At 37.5% G+C, this 16,658-nt stretch overlaps 1 protein-coding gene across 1 annotated transcript in view; it reads left to right on the forward strand.

Annotated features, from left to right (window-relative positions):
- Positions 1-385: 385 nt before the first annotated feature.
- LOC107752707 (UBA-like domain-containing protein 2) overlaps positions 386-16,658 on the forward strand; it is a 19,648-nt gene continuing 3,375 nt past the window's right edge. Inside the window, exons 1-2 of the mRNA XM_016568730.1 lie at positions 386-632; positions 11,662-11,715. Of these exons, the coding sequence (XP_016424216.1) occupies positions 513-632; positions 11,662-11,715 (174 nt within the window). The 5' untranslated portion in view covers positions 386-512. The remainder of the gene's footprint in view (positions 633-11,661; positions 11,716-16,658) is intronic.

The raw sequence follows: 16,658 nt of genomic DNA on the forward strand, positions 1-16,658 counted from the left end.
TTTAGTTTTAATTACTTTTTCTTATTTGTAAGTCGCTTTGGATAAAAGCGTCTGCTAAATGACTAAAAGTAAAGTAAAGTAAAGAAATATGTCAAGAACCTGCTGTTGAATTCTGTCATTTTGAAAGTTCAATAAAAAAGTGTGCGCATCCAGTAAAAGCAATAAAAAAAATTTTTTTTTTAATCTGACCAATGAAAACGCGACGCTTTCCTGCTATTCTGACCAATCAGAGTGCTCATGCCGATCGCTAGCGTCCAACCACGCGAGACACGTCGATCGACCAATGGGACGCCCGTGTATACTCGCTGTGTGGCTCCGTGGCCAATCAGAGGGCGCGTTTGGGTTTGTTGTTGGTGGTGATGATGATCTGAAAATATTTGTTGTTACTGGAAGGCGAGCGAGAGGAGAGAGCGTGAAGGAAGAGCCTGGCAGGGACGCTCGCTTTCAACGGACACGCAAACATCATACGGAGATTTCCGTTCCCGGGAGTCGCGGAGGAGCGAACAGCGGCGATGTCGGTGAATATGGACGAGCTGAGACATCAAGTGATGATTAACCAGTTTGTTTTGACCGCGGGCTGCGCGGCGGACCAGGCGAAGCAGCTTCTGCAGGCGGCGCACTGGCAGTTCGAGGTAACCGGTGATTAATAATCGATCACACCGTTATTCACCGCCACCTTTTATTCTGGCGTTTTAGGCTCATTTGAGGTGGGCTGTGTGTCAAATCCCGGCGACCCGCTCAATGGGGCTTGAGACAGCCGTGTGTGCTCGTTCAAAGCGTTTTTTCGTCGTGTCGGATGCGTTCATTGCGTCATATAAAGTCACGTCGCGTTTGTTTACATGTAAATAGCTTTTCAACGTTGACCGTCTCGGGTTCAGATTGGCAATGTTTTCATTCTATTGTGAGGGCTAGCCTGCTGTTAGCCAGTCTGACTCTTTAAGGAAACGATTAGGCAGAGCAGCTTTGTGTTTGAATCCACCAGCAGCTCACTGAGATGATCTGTCTGTGTAATACAGACCAAGACACTGTTCAGTGGAAACCAACGCGATGTGCTTCATTCATAGTCATGCAAATCAAGTCAAAGCTGCTCTGGGAGAAAACAATCTGTTTTGGAGACATTTTGGCTTTGCACATTGAAAATGGATGGACATATTGATGGATAAAGAGGTGCATGAATGTACAGTTTGCTGGCTGGATAGATGGAAAAAAAGATATATCCATAATATGGATAGGTAGATAGTTACATATATTTATATTCATGCATTTGGCAGATGCTTTTATCTACAGTGACACCTTGTATACATTTTATCAGTTCATATGTACCTTGGGAATCAAACATTGGTGTTGCCCACAGCATGCTCTACTGATTGTACACATAAACAGATGGATAGACATGATATGACTAGACATAACTGCCATATTCATTTACTGAAAATACATGCACTAAAATGAGATGTTTATCGAAGGTAAGTACAGCAGTCAAAATATTGCCATACAGTCATGGCGGAAGTACAAAAGTGGTACATAAAGAAAACTACTGCATTTCATATCAGTTTGTATTTGAGGGTTTATTAATGTGTAAGCCAGTTTTACAGCTGCTCACATTTGACGTTTCTTGTGGTTGTTTTGAGTGTTTCCTGTAAGGAGAAGAAGTGTTTGCCACAAACGGACATGCCTCCGAGTCGAATTCATCCATCAGCACGGTTGCAACACACTCACACTCAGTTTTTTTATTTACCTTCCCTGAAAATGTAGCCAAATGAACCCAAGCACACTTTAATCATTCACATCGACTCATGTGTGTGTTTTGTTCTTATTGTGGTATGTGTTAGTAGGTTCGTTGTGTTGATTGTTTGAAATGGTCCAGTTGTTGAGTACAGTACACACACATGCGCGCACACACTGGTTTGACTAATTCATGTGTGTATTGTTTATGAAGTACACATGCGTGTAGTAAGCCAAAGAGTGAGTGGATTCCCTGTAGTTCAACCCTAGTAAGTAGGGTAAAGTTTACTCCACTTACAACAGGCTACTGACTGGAATTTTGCCTATTTTTAAAGAGAATATTATGTGAAACCGCTTTTATTGATAACGGTAAACATTTCAAACTGTAGTACGCTATGTTGTTGTCACATGACCTTATTACGTTCATATTTAATTTAGCAAGTGGCATCCAGTTATCTTGCGAATCTAAATTTGATTTAAAAACGTTGTTTTGTTTGGCGGACGAATCAAATAATCAGTCAAGAAAAAAAAAGATGGCTGAAGTTACGTTCATTCATGTCACTGGGCCTGTTAAGTTGAGCGCACTGCATTGTGGGACTTCCACACAGTGTGCTTTGTTGTATACTGTGGAATAGGGCTGCACGATAAATCGAAATGGAATCGAGATCGCGAGAAGCTGCGATTGTCATGCGTATCTTTCAGTGAAGCACGGTTCTGTGATCAGCAGTAAATCTCCATCCGAAGGCCAGAGGGCGCTCTCGCGCTGAAACTCCAAATACTCCTCGCAGAAGAAACCCATCGCTGCAGCTGAATAAACAGAAGATTCAACTGCTTTCATTGATTCAACGTGACTAATAAACACACGACTACGACAATTTATGGTTTATCCGAGTTCGTCTTATTATAATTTTTATTATAATAAAGTATATAATAATGCAATGCTAATCGACATAGCCTTTATCACGGCTTAGAATATTATGAAATAGTTACGTGCCTTATTCTGTGTAAGAAGCTACGTCATCTCACAGAAGGATTTATTTCAAACACTCGACTGACGTTATGAAGTGAGTTTGGAGTAAAAAATATGTTATTAAATGTGGTATTTTCACATGCTTTCAGATGGAGCAGCATTTACTTCACAGAGCCGTAGTTCACTGAGAAGCTACGCAAACAGCTGTCATTATCGCGAATGATTTCTTCGATTTCAGAATCGCACGATTAAATCGTCTGCGATTTTGTTTTTTTTGCGTAACTTGTCAGTGACGGCTATGTGTAGTAAATTCTGCTCCATCTGAAAGCACGTGATGATGATTTCCTGCTGATTACAGAACCGGCATTACTATCAAAATGCGCATGACAATCGCATTCGATTAATCGTGCAGCCCTAGTACCAATATACTACGTATCACTATTAGAAATGATTAATATATTCACAAACTGACTGTTTGGCCATAAAAGAATGTTCTCTTACCTGGCATCCCAGCTTGGATGGAGAAAGACCTGCCCAACTGAATGGGTGACATCATCTTGATGGTAAGCTTTGCAAGATATATTGCTTCATATTCCTTGATGAAAACGGAAAGAACATCCATTTATTATGTATACATGTATATAAAACAGCTATAGCACTTAATGCTGAATTAATTATTAATGCTGAAATTACTTTACTGATTACAGAACCGGTTTTACTAACTAAAAGCGCATGACAATCACATTCGATTAATCGTGCAGCCCTACTGTGGAAGATTGGAACAAAAAAAAACAAAAAAGGTAATTTTTGGCTCAGAATTCAGACTTTTTTTTTTTTTTTTTTGGAGAATTGCGAGTTATAAACTCAGAATTATGAGTTAAACAGTAATAACCTTTTTTTAATCCCGTGGCAGAAACAAGCTTCCACAATTTACTGCATGTTTAAGAAAGGTTTTGTTGAAATCGGTAGGTACTTCTTTTGAATGAGTTCTTATTTTGTGAAACTTAAACAGTATGTTCTATATAGTATGAATGTGTGTAGTATGCTGAAAATGGCATCATCGGTTTTTGGCCCAAAGGAAAAAAATGCTGAAATACAAACCGAAAGTATATGCCCCCTTGCCCCTCCCCCCGTGCTCAGCACTAAGATTTAATTGTGCTATTTTCAATAAACCGTTCCGAGTGTGATTATTTTATTGGTTTGTAGTTTTTCCGTTCAGTCTCATTCAATTTCATGAAATTAAAAAACCTAATATTAATACAATCAAGTATACAAAAAGTGTTTTAAAATATTTTAAAATAAGTAATTTTCGGTTTCGGCACATAATTTTCATTTCGGTGCATCCGTCGTCATGTCATTGTCAGTTGCGTCATTTCACTGCAATTCACAAATCCTTTCCTGTGGCCTCATGGGAATTTAAAGTGTCCAGTGAATGCACACTTCAGAAAGTATTAAGTCGAGTTATTTATTTATTTATTTTACTATTGCCTTCTAAATTGTAATTTATGGAAGCCCGTTTCCGCCACTGAATAAAAAATAAAAAAAAGGTAATTGCGACTTTTTATCCCACAATTCTGACGGATTTTTTTTCTCGCAATTGTGAGTTTATATCACGCAATTCTGACTTTATTTCTCAGAATTGCGAGTTTATATCTCACAATTATGACTTTTTAACTCGCAATTGCGAGTTTATATCACACAATTCTGAGAAAAAAAGTCAGAATTGTGAGATAAAAAGTCGCAATTACCTCTTTTATTTTTTATTCAGTGGCGGAAACGGGCTTCCATAGTAATGAATATTCAGATGGAGCCTAAATATTTTTCTCCTGTCCATAGTACACATGATATATACTGCACTAGTTTGTCAGGGCATACTGGTGTTGTCATAACTGTTGCCTCATATACGTCACTGTGGTTAGTGTTTGGTAACTTTTGCTGGTTTGTTTTTCGATTGTGAAAGAAAGGAAGTCAACCACACCTTCACTGGCAGATACGCTTGTGTTTACATTCCCAGCATTGACTTTCTCAATTCAGTAGTGTTTATCCTGAAGTATCCGCGGCGTCCTGATTCTTTTCTCTGATGTAGCTCTTTCTGAACGATCTGTTGTGGCTGCTGTAGTTTGAACAGGTGGTCTAACAGGGTCTCTCTATCTCTCGCTCTCTGTGGTGTTGGTAGTAGTGTGATTGATTGTACCAAGTGCATGTCAAGGACAAGTGTCCCCTTTGGATCTCTTATACAATGTGTAATGTCGGTGACGGATGAAGGAGTCAGAGAGGTTTGCTCTTAACGTTCTGATCTCATTCTGTGATAACATCAGGACGGAGAGCAGCCAGGGACAGCTAAAGCAGGTAGACACGATTAACCGGTAGAAATTTGTCAATCGGTAGAGATTTTGGACTATTGTCTCTATCGCGGTTACACGCTCACATGTGTTCCTGTGGCTCAGTGGTAGAGCATTGCGTTAGCAGCGCAAAAGGTCATGGGTTCAATTCCCAGGGAACACACATACTGTAAAAAAAAAAAATGTATAGCCTGAATGCACTGTAAGTCGCTTTGGATAAAAGCGTCTGCTAAATGCATAAACGTAAACGTAAACATGACGTTACTTACTGCAAAATAAAGTCGGAACACAGACTACAAGAAAGCAGGTTTGACGAATTTATTTAGCGCATGTGCAAACAAGTTCTCGCACAACCACGCTTGATTTGATTTTCCACTCAAGTCAAGGATGGGGTGTGTGATATATATTTTCTGAGCTAATATCGTAAGTTTTGTTTTAACGATGTGCGATCTGACGTTATCGAGTATCACAAAAACATACTCCGAGAGTGCACGCATACACTGCGTGATTTAGTCTATTAAAATGCATTTAGAAAGCCCATAAGATTCAAGATAAGAGGCAAAGTGCCTCTATCTTTTTATTTATATCATTTAATATAGTTAATATATATCAATGTCTACGGTCACATATTAAACCATAAAATGACTGTAAAAAGCATGATTTACAGTTCAGATACTTTTCAAATGTTTTAAAATGGATCATCTGAGTCTAATATGATCCAGCGGGCCATATTAAAAGACATTGCGGGCCCTGATTTAGGTCTTAAAGGGGTCATATGATGCTTTTTTAAAGATCATTATTTTGTGTATTTGGTGTAACAGAATATGTTGACATGCTTTAATGTTCAAAAAACACATTATTTTTCAAATACTGTACATTATTGTAGGTCCTCTATGCCCCGCCTCTCTCAAACGCTTCGTTTTCTACAAAGCCCCCTCCTTAAACATATGTGTAAGACTATATTGGATCCGGGCAGCTCTTAAAGTGACAGCAGTCTAATATTCCCGCTGTCTGTCATTCATGTTAATCAAACAACAAAAGAGAGAAATCTCTCACTGCTCTTGACTAAATCACTTTTGTAACTTTAATAAGAATAGATATTTAATTTACACAATATGCAGTGTTTTTATACATTTGATTACTTATTTATTTGTTCTACTGTAGTTTTTTGTCCTATTACTTGTAATTAGTTTCTTATTCTTATTTAATCGCTGACTGTTTACTTGTCTTCAGTGAGCTTGAGTTTTTTTTTTATAATAACTATATTATAAATAACTGTATCGTGATATATATCGTTACCGTAAAATAATAGTACTACTCATATCGCGATTTAAGATTTTGGTCATATCGCCCACCCCTAATCGGCTGTGTTTTAGCCTCAGGAAGCTAGACATTTGACTGGTCTAGTCTGGTTTTAACTAGGGCTGTGCGATATGGACAAAAAAAACCTATCGCGATTTCTTTGATCAATTTTGCGATTTCGATTTTAATCACGATTTTGACACGCACAGACATGCTTTACAGTCATTAATGCATTCCGTGTGAATTTGAAACATTGAAACAAAAATGTGTCCAGGGATTTTTTTTGCCATGCATTGGTCATAGAGCTCTTTAGATGTTGAACTAGATTTGTTGCGCCAAGCATGCCCGCCCGGTCTGTTCTGTTCTGTTCTCGTGCTCCATTTAGGCCGCTGCATTCTGATTGGTTCGGATAGCATACTGCGGGGAGGTCAGGGGCGCGGAAAATCGTGCTATAAAGCGATTTAGAAATCACGCACGCTCAAATCGTGATTTTATGACGATTTCGATTAATCGCACAGCCCTAGTTTTAACTCGAAAGCACTTATTCTGTAAATCTGGTAGATTATAAACATGACTTCATTTCTATGGCCTTCTGCGAGCATCTCGGTCGTTGCATCTCTTGCAAATTATTGGCGAACACAAGTTCCGTGTTGTAAAACAAAAGGGACAAAAACATGAATAAAACCGTGAAGCTGGTGCCGTCTCCTCCCGAGCCGTTACCTAGTTACAGTGGTAAACATCTGTCCAAGCCATCAAACCAAGCGTGAAAACGGCACCAGTGACATTTTCGAGTGTTTGTTGCTATTCTCAGAGCTGTTTCCACATGACAGTGCTCCGTGGAGCAAATTGAGTTTGATTTGCTCTAGCAGCTTCTGTGTAGATTCTCCATTTGTCTGTGTCCCTGTCTGCACATAAGTTATAACTGACCTGGTTTATTGCGAGCGTGCCGTGTGTTGGTGAGATGGCTCTCTGTGGGCATGTTCTGCACCCGCTTATTCCCACTGGAGCAGCAGAAATCATTCGCAGAGAGGCTGGATACCACACTCTGGCTGTGTGTCAAGACCTAGCGGCTGCCTGCTAGAATCTGACAATAATCACAGTTGTCAATTACTTCCCTTGATATTGTAATCATGATTGCAATTTGCATGATAATACAACTGAATGCTGTATTATTTATGTAGCCTACACATCAAAATAAGCTAAAAACATTTAAATGGGTGTATTGCAGTTTTATGCGTTATTAAATCAAGATGGCGAATAAACAGCTTCACATTTGTCCTGCTAGCATTATTAACAAAACTGGTATTAAACAAGTCAAGAAATTGTATTTAGAAATTGACAGTGTAATAATATTATAAACACAGACTCCAGGCTCAAAGTAGGGTCACATTTACAGTTGCTTGGCAAAATTGTGTAAAATTCAAGAATTTGGGTGATTTGGAAGTTTCACTAGGGCCCAAAATTGAATTGAATTCAAGTGACCATTCAAAAATTGAATTGAATTCAAAAATTGAAATTGAATTTAAGTGACCATTCAAAATTCAATAGAATTTTTCCACACGTCTTGCAGTGTTTTTATTGTGTACATGTGACATGTAACAAATCCAAAAATGATTTAAAAGTAGTCCTGAATCTTTTCTCTTCGGATCCAAAGTTTTTTTGAATGTTTGTCACTGCTTTCGTATTATTCAACAGAAATGTCTGTGATTGGTTACAATGGAAAACATGTATAGAAGCATGTGGAGCAATGGGAGGAAATCTATATATAAAGTTGCAGTCACAAATGATTCAGCAAAATTTTGCAGAAAAAAAGTTTGAATCCACGTGAATAACTTGGACCCGTTGCAAAATCTGTGTTGGGAAGTCTTTCACCCTCATATGAAATTCCTGATCGTGTGGATTCCTATTGAAATGACATGAATTTCGGCTGTGCAAACTCTCCAAATAATGGTAAATATGACTGTGCCTTAAAGCTGTGAGCACTGCACTTCTCGATTAGTTTGTGTTCTAAATACAATCTCAATTTTTGCTACCTAAACAGACAGCCTTTTTGGCATTCGATTTAAACTCATCATGAAGCTTGTATATTATTTGTGACCCTGGACCACAAAACCAGTTATAAGGGTCAATTTTTCGAAATTGAGATGTATACATCATCTGAAAGCTGAATAAATAAGCTTTCCATTGATGTATGGTTTTGTTAGGATCAGACAATATTTGGACGAGATACAACTATTTGAAAATCTGGAATCTGAGGGTGCAAAAAAAACAAAATATTGCGAAAATCACCTTTAAAGTTGTCCAAATGAAGTTTTTAGCAATGCATATTACTAGGGATGCACCGATACCAGCCGTCCACCTCAGGATAGACTCATTGTTAGTGCAGATGCCAGGTTTGCACATTGAGGAATCCTCCTTTAGCAGTCAGTGCCAGCGTTAATACAATACAGATGCTCTGAGGTACAAGTGAGCGTTGTTTAGAGCCATACCCGCATGTGTGCAGTAGGAAATGAGCAATAATCGAGCACTTGAATGAAAACAGGCTCTGTACACATGACGGTGTTTGGGGGAGGGACGGAGAAGATCTGATGACAAAGAACTCTGTGGTTCTGGAGCAGCGGAAACAATGGCAGATTGGCGAGTTCATCTTGATATGTGTGTCACGTCAAGCCGCAGACATTCCTGCACTCGCCGTGGCTGTTGTTAAACAAAACGGGAGAGCGGGAGAAAGATGGATAAAGACAGGAGAGGGGGAAGGGGCCAGACGGGGGAAAAGAAGAGGGCGCCCACTGAGGGAAGTGTTACCAGACGAGGGGTTGAGCGAGAGAGGACCAGACACTCAAGTGTTGGGCAATATTTTGACGGTTTAAAGGCCATATGTTGAGTTCAGAGAAGCGCTGAGCATGAGATTCATTGTCAAATCATATTCTGAAACTGTTTTAAAATGATACTCTACTCTTAAAAGCTATTTTTTTCACCCCAAATCTAAGCATTTATTTGAAATAGATTAGTAATTAATGCATGGACCTTTTTCAGATGCATTAAAGTGGAAGTCATCGTAGTTTAAACTTCAATGTTAGTGAATTGTAACTTCAGCAAAAAAAATATATATAATTAGCATTCCCATTGGCTTCAGTAGCAAACGAAAAAATACACGATAGCATTTCTATTCCACCATAGACTTTCCAAAAGAGGAAGACATATCAAGAAATTGATTAAAGGAGAAAATTTACCAATTTGCCATCACTGCCTCAACCATTATATTAGAAATACTCATGCAGCAGTTAACTAGCTTTCTGTAGCTCCAGTGTAATATAATGCAAAGTAGGGCTGTCAAAATGGCTGAAAAACTACATTTTAATTTTGTACTTAAATATGATCAAAATTCGAATTATATTCAAATTTAAAATGCATAATTTCAGTTAGGGTGAAGAAAGCTTTTGGCTTCTCTTCTGAGGCCACAAGAGGGCGCATCGAGCAAAATATTACTAATGCACGTTTATTCAAAGCATAATATAGCGTGACTATCTGTGAAACTACAACATATATGAACTATAACCACTATAAACAAAACAGCATCATGTATGTATGCATAGTTTAATACAAAGGACCGAAAGCCAATCACACAGAGTACATTTTTCGTTTAAAAACACGGGTTGCAGTGGGATTGGGAAAAACCCAGCCATAAAGTCTCGATATATGTTTTTTCAAAGTTAAACTTGCATTAATTTTACATGGCTTTCTAAACATGCGGCTCTTTTGTGCGAGACGCGAGTGCAACGGTGATGTTCTAGATGTCCCTCTAGAAAATGCGCGAAATATGCGTTCTGTGTGAATGGCTTGGTTTCAGTTTTGACGTAAACATGATCTTCTCCGCATTGATGTTCTCTTTTCCCGCAATATTTTTAACGAACAACGCAGCAGCGCCACATCTAGTGGCTTCAACTGGATAGGCTAACAAAAACATTCAAATGCAACGACACTTACATCGTCATCGCATCTCGTGCGCCACTGATAAGGCTGCCTCCTTAACGCACACCTAAAATTCGACGAATATTCGAAATTCGAATTTTTTTTGACAGCCCTAATGCAAAGTGCTGAGTTATAAATATACATGAATTTAAAAAAAAAAATGTAAAAACAAAAAACTTTGTAAATTTAACATTAATAACTGAAAACATGTCGTCATAGTCTGATAAGGCTCCATTTGTTTGCATGCTGTTTACAATTATTTGAATACACCTTTTCTCTGAACAGGTTTTTCATTTTTAAATAGAAGTAAAAAAAATGTCATAATGTTATAATTACAACTGCCCTGATATCATAATAAAGGAAGAAGCTTCAAAATGATATCTAAAAAAAATCTTGAAAAGAAAACCACCCGTACTTATTATCAAACACTGAAGCTTTTGTTAAATTATTTTTAAAGAAATATATAAATAAAAATGTGAAAACATTTTGTCTTCCAAATCAAATGGGGAACGACCAGCAGACACAAACTTGCAAAAGAAAAAAAAAAATTAATAAAACAGGAAATTATGGCAGAATCAAGGTCTGTAAGTGTTATAGAATATCAGATGATTAAATCAAGGTTAGTTCGGGTAAAATGTCATGTGGTGCGACTCCCCCAAAAATGTGATGATATTTATCAATTAAGTCATTATATTTGTTAAAATACTTTTTATCTTGAGACATATATTACTTATTGGAAATAACGATGATGTATACACTCACATGTATTCAAGGTACAAGGGAAATATGTTATTAATTGATTAAATATAATTTTTAGAGTCATAAGGGCTGTGCAAAATAAAGCAATGTGTTTAGTATATTGCTATGTGGTTGCTAAGGTGTTTTGGGTGGTTGCCAAGTAGCTGCTTGCTCAAGAAATGTCCCGTGTCCCTCCTTCACTGAAAATCTATGGGTATTTTTGCTCCATTTATCACCCACTAGACTCGGATCTCCTCAAAAGCTGCATGATTTCAGGCGTCACTGATGTCAGTAGCACAAAAGTATAAGCAGTAGTAATAGAGATGCTTGTCTTAGAAAGGAAAACTGGTCTTGCCTACGTGTTTGTTTATGTGTATTTTCCACTCTCACATATTTCTGTATCTCTGAGCCCGCATAGTGTATTAGTTCCTAGAATCCTGCACAGATTGCGTGACGGTTTAGAAACCCACATTTAGTGCTTGGACCGACTGACCCGTGTCTGTCACAGTCAGGGAGGAGGGAGCAGAGAGCCAGAGTTATTCTGCTCATTCATGTTGTAACACAGATCCCTCCAGCTCATCCCCATCTCTCTCTCTCTCTCTCTTTCCGCAGACGGCTCTGAGCTCCTTCTTCCAAGAGGCCAACATCCCCAGTCATCACCAGATGGTAAGTGCATTTAATATGGAGAAAGAGGCAAAAAGAGCAGCCGTGTTCAACATCCCGTCATTGTCATCAGACGGCCCGTTCTCAACATAGCATCTCAGAGAATAATGTGGGGCTGGACTTCCTGAAGGCCACAGATATTAATAAAGGGCCTGAAATACACTTATCATGCTAGTCAGGGCTTGTTAGACACCGTCCGAATTGTTTTTCATGCCCAGTTTCCAGCATCTGTCCGACTCTCAGATGAAATTTGACGTCATATCCAGGGCAAATTTTGGATGAGTTGTGTGTGCAACACAATTTCAGTAAATGGTCTTAGTCAACTACTAGGGAGGAGGTTTTATATTGTGAAGGTTAGAATGTGTCTGTACAGGATCCTTCTTTCTTTTTTTTTTATGAATAAATACTATTTTCTATGATGGTTCGGTTTTAAAGGGGTCATATGACGTTGCTAAAAAAGAACATTATTTTGTGTATTTGGTGTCTACTTATAGGCAGAATTTGGAGGCATCTAAAGCAGATGCAGTAGGGAGAAAATTATATTGCCTTCTGAACAAGTCATTTAGCCAAATTCTAAGCATTGCATATGTTCTTTCAGGATAAGGCAATCCCAGAATGCATTGCAACTAATGCTGTTGTTTTTGTTAACTGAAACATTAAAAAAAAAATTGTTTATTAAAAAAATAAATAGTTCAATTCAATAAAGTTGAGACTTAAACCAAAATCATGAAATAAGTTTAAGTACTAAAATGACTAACTGAAATAAAACTGAAATAAAAATAAGTGAAACGTATTTTGAGAAATTTATTTTCAATAAATAAAAGCTAAAACTAAAAAAAAAATCGACTTAAATTTAAGTAAATATCAATTAAAACTGACAAGCTTATTACTAAAAACAAGGCCAACTAAGAAAGTTGATTATCATTGTAATTCTTACAATACAAAAAATGATTTGAAATGTTTAAGTGCTCTTTTTATTAAAATATCATGATATTAACTTTAGCAACATGCTAACATCAAAATATTGAAACAAAAACAATTGAGTCACATGTACGTCATACAATAGCACTACTTGTGTGTCTTGTGAAGTTGCTGCCTATGTAGGGTGTTTTAAATCGGTCATTTATGAGGCTCCACTTCTTTCTTGTGTTTAAAAACAGCTAGAAGGAGCACAAAGAGATGCTTTTAACTATTTTTAACTGCTGCCATGCTGTCTTTATGAACACTTATGATGCCAGGCGCTGAAAAAAGGGCTAGATGTGACGCAGAATTTAGATGACTTCAGCGTTTAACCCACCTTTAGAGGGGCTGAATTTAAAAACGTCAGAGTTTTAACATGCTGACAGTTTCATCCCCTTTTAAGCAGTCTGAAAAAATATCAGGGAAGACTAGACGAGTCTGTGGACTAGTCAACCGCATTAAAGGGGTCATATGATGCGATTTAAATTTTTCCTTTCTCTTTGGAGTGTTACAAGCTCTTGGTGCATAAAGAAGATCTGTAAAGTTGCAAAGACTAAAGTCTCAAATCCAAAGAGATATTCTTTATAAAAGTTAAGAGTTAACCACACCTACCTAAAACGCCTCGTTCTAAACACAAAATAATGATATTTAAAATAGCATCATATGACCCCTTTAAAGAAGCAGAGCCGTTAAACGAGTATCAGAGCATCTTCTACAATCTGAAAACCTTCCAGCCTTGACTCCCGCTCATGTGTCCATATTCTTTCTCCCTGGATATGTAGCCTTATATATCAGCGATTTGAAGACGTGCTGGTCAATTCCCTCAGCGATAGGAGCAGATCTGACTCAATCGTGTGGTCTGGGGCTTGATGAAGGGATTTTTGGGCCTGTACACACACACGCAGCTGTTTTTGAACCTCATCAGATGGCTGAAACATGAGCCGTGCCGTTTGCTGCAATCAGTTTTTCTTCTCACAAAACCAGTCCCCGTGGACAAGCCGTGATATGATTCTTGCAGTCATGCTGCGTTTATAAAAGCTTAACGTCAGCCTCCACCCACAACATGTGCGTGCCTGGATCTGTGTGTGTGTGTGTGTGTGTGTGTTTCTTTTTTCTCTCCCGCTTTTAATCTGGCTGTATGTGAGGGGAGTGTGTTTGAGAAAGGCAGAGACAGGAAGTCTATCTGTGTTTGTTTTTATTTTGAGAGCAGCCATTACATCATGCAGCCGGGGACCATATATGGGCAAAGGGGCGGAGCAAAGACAAGAGCAGGATCTGATTGGATCAGAAGCGTGTGTGTGTGTGAGTGTGTGTGATACAGATGCAGTCAACACAATGAGGACATTTATAAACACACGGGACCCGTTTCCTGAGATGTACATTCTCATAAGTCACTTCCGTTTTGTTCTCCACATGAAATAATTAAATAATATACACTTTTTTTTTATCTTGAGTAGACTGTTATTTTTTCTTTTTGTAATGATTTATTTTCCTTCAGAAGGTGGAATATGTGGAATATTTTACATTTAAGCCAATAAAATATACATTTAAAATAAAAATACTGCAAAATACAGTTTCCTGAGAATTACTAAATGTTTGCTTCTGGTAAGTTAGGTTAGTAGTTATTTGATGAATGCCAGTGATAATGAAGTCTTGTTTATCCGAATTTTCATTAAGAAGAATATTCATTAGAACAGTTCTTGATGTAAAATGCAGTTAAGTAGTGCTTCGTATTATTTCTGTTTAATAATTCAAATAAATGACTAATGTCAATGTTTTAATAATGCAAAATTAATCTATAAATTAACTTGCAGTACAGTTTAATGTAGTTCGAATAACGCTAAAGCTACATAAACGTTAAAGGTTTTTTAATAAGGCATTTACATAATGACTCTATATATGTCTATTTATTACCCAAATTACACACATTCATTTTGGCAGTAATAGTGTTGGCACTAGGGCTGCACGATTGTGACAAAAATCATAATTGTCTATTATTCCCTTGAAATTGTAATTGCGATTATTAATTATGATTATCACAATTTACATTGAATGATGTTTATACCATTGTTTGATGCAACTGCATGCCGTATTTTTATATGAAAATAAACAAGCGCTAAACACTCTAACTGAAAAACCTTTAGTGCTTTTTTTATAGTATTAAGCCTCAAATGTCAACTATATATTGGATTGGTTTCTTCTTTAAATTATAAAAAAGTAAAAATATTAATGGTATTATAATGTTATACTAAAACTAAAACAATGGAAAAACCCTTAAGATAACATGTAGAAAGAAAAAACGCATCTTAAGCACGCCGAATAACATAAGTGGACTTTGAACGATTAATTGCCGCTTTGAACGATTACGTAACTGTGGCATCCATAATTGTAATCGCGATTAGAAATTCGATTAATTGCGCAGCCCTAGTTGGCACACCATTTTTTTCCAGTTTAGAGGTCTGTAATCAGATCAGCTGTGGCAGTAGGGCCCAAAGTCACGAGTCTGGACCTGTGTTCCTGTCGAGGAACCTGCTGAACTGGGCCTGCCCCCTCCTCTCAGCAGCGCTAGCCTGTTATTGGCACACGTCTGCTTTGACTCTCTCTCGAGGCGGTGCAGAGCGCCATAGAAAGTCCCTCAGGCCTCAAACAGGTCCTCTGAGCTCCTGTCTGTTTGCCCGGCGCACACTGTTATGACTGTTCCTGAAAAGAGAGTCTTGTAGCAAAACACTCCACCCTGCGCAGTTCAAACTTCTCGCTGAAGCCCGTAAACACATGTGTTCGGCAGCTCAAATCATATTTTTACTGCACTGTAACACTGCAATTGCTTTTAAACTCTTCAGAGAGTTGGCCCAGTTTTTTCCATTGTGGTTATTGTCAGCATTTGTGACATTATCACTTAACTGGTATTGAATGTGGAACATTCCTTTATTATCCGTGATCTCTCTCAGTAATCTCAATTACGAGATTACGACTTGTAAAAGTCTTCGTGTCCTCGTACAACTCGTAATTACAACGTGCTAACTGAATTTTCAGAGAGCTACGACGGCTGCAGCGTCATGTGGAAACACTCAATATGGCAGTGGCTTTGGCAGTAAAATATAGTAGATCTTAATATAAAGAGGTTTTTAATGTGAAATAGTACTATATTGTAATATTTCTGATTAATTATTCTGAAAATGGCTATTGTTATAATGCAAGATTAATCTGAAAATGAACAAAAGACATGCAATAGTTTACTGTAGCTAGCACTATAGGGTTAGCATACTTAACTAAAACTAAACCTAAAAGTACAACCAAAAAAAAAATTTTTTTTTTTTTTTTTTTTTTAATAATTAAAAAAAGTACTTTATTTCAAGTAGTTGCAAGGCAACATTTCTCATTTGTATTTAGTTTTAACTTTATGTATTAAAATAACTAAAAACTGAAATAAATTGAATTAAAAAATATGTAGACATAATTTAAAAAGTATACAAATCTCAAAAAAACTTTTGAAAAAATTCCAAATATTAATGAAAAACTGGCTAGCACAGAGTGGGATATCCTGCTAAAAAGCTAAATAAACTTTAAACATTTATTAATAATTTACTTGTTCAGTTGTGGTTTTGTCTATTGATTTACTCAAATTACACACATTCATTTTAGTGTTATTAGTGTTGCCATAAGAAATGCATAATTCTGAGTCTGAGGACCAAAAGCTCCGAGTAGGCCTGGGCGATAAAACGATATCGATATTTATTGACGGTGCACCTTCTTCGATAACGATATAAAAAATGTTCAATATAGGCCCGTACTACGAGTGACGCAGACAGCACACACAAACACGAACATGAGTGCTGTGCCTGTCTGTGATGAGGAGATTGTGAATAAAAAAAAATGTATATTAGTCGAATTTAAAATAAACATTTGCATTTGAATGCAAAAATAGTACAATCGAATGTTGTGTGCGCGTCAGGGAGCGTCATCAGTGGAGCACGAGATGTGGTGAT

This window comes from Sinocyclocheilus rhinocerous, unplaced genomic scaffold, assembly GCF_001515625.1.
Source record: "Sinocyclocheilus rhinocerous isolate Xijiao unplaced genomic scaffold, SAMN03320098_v1.1 scaffold441, whole genome shotgun sequence".
NCBI classification, from domain to species: domain Eukaryota; kingdom Metazoa; phylum Chordata; class Actinopteri; order Cypriniformes; family Cyprinidae; genus Sinocyclocheilus; species Sinocyclocheilus rhinocerous.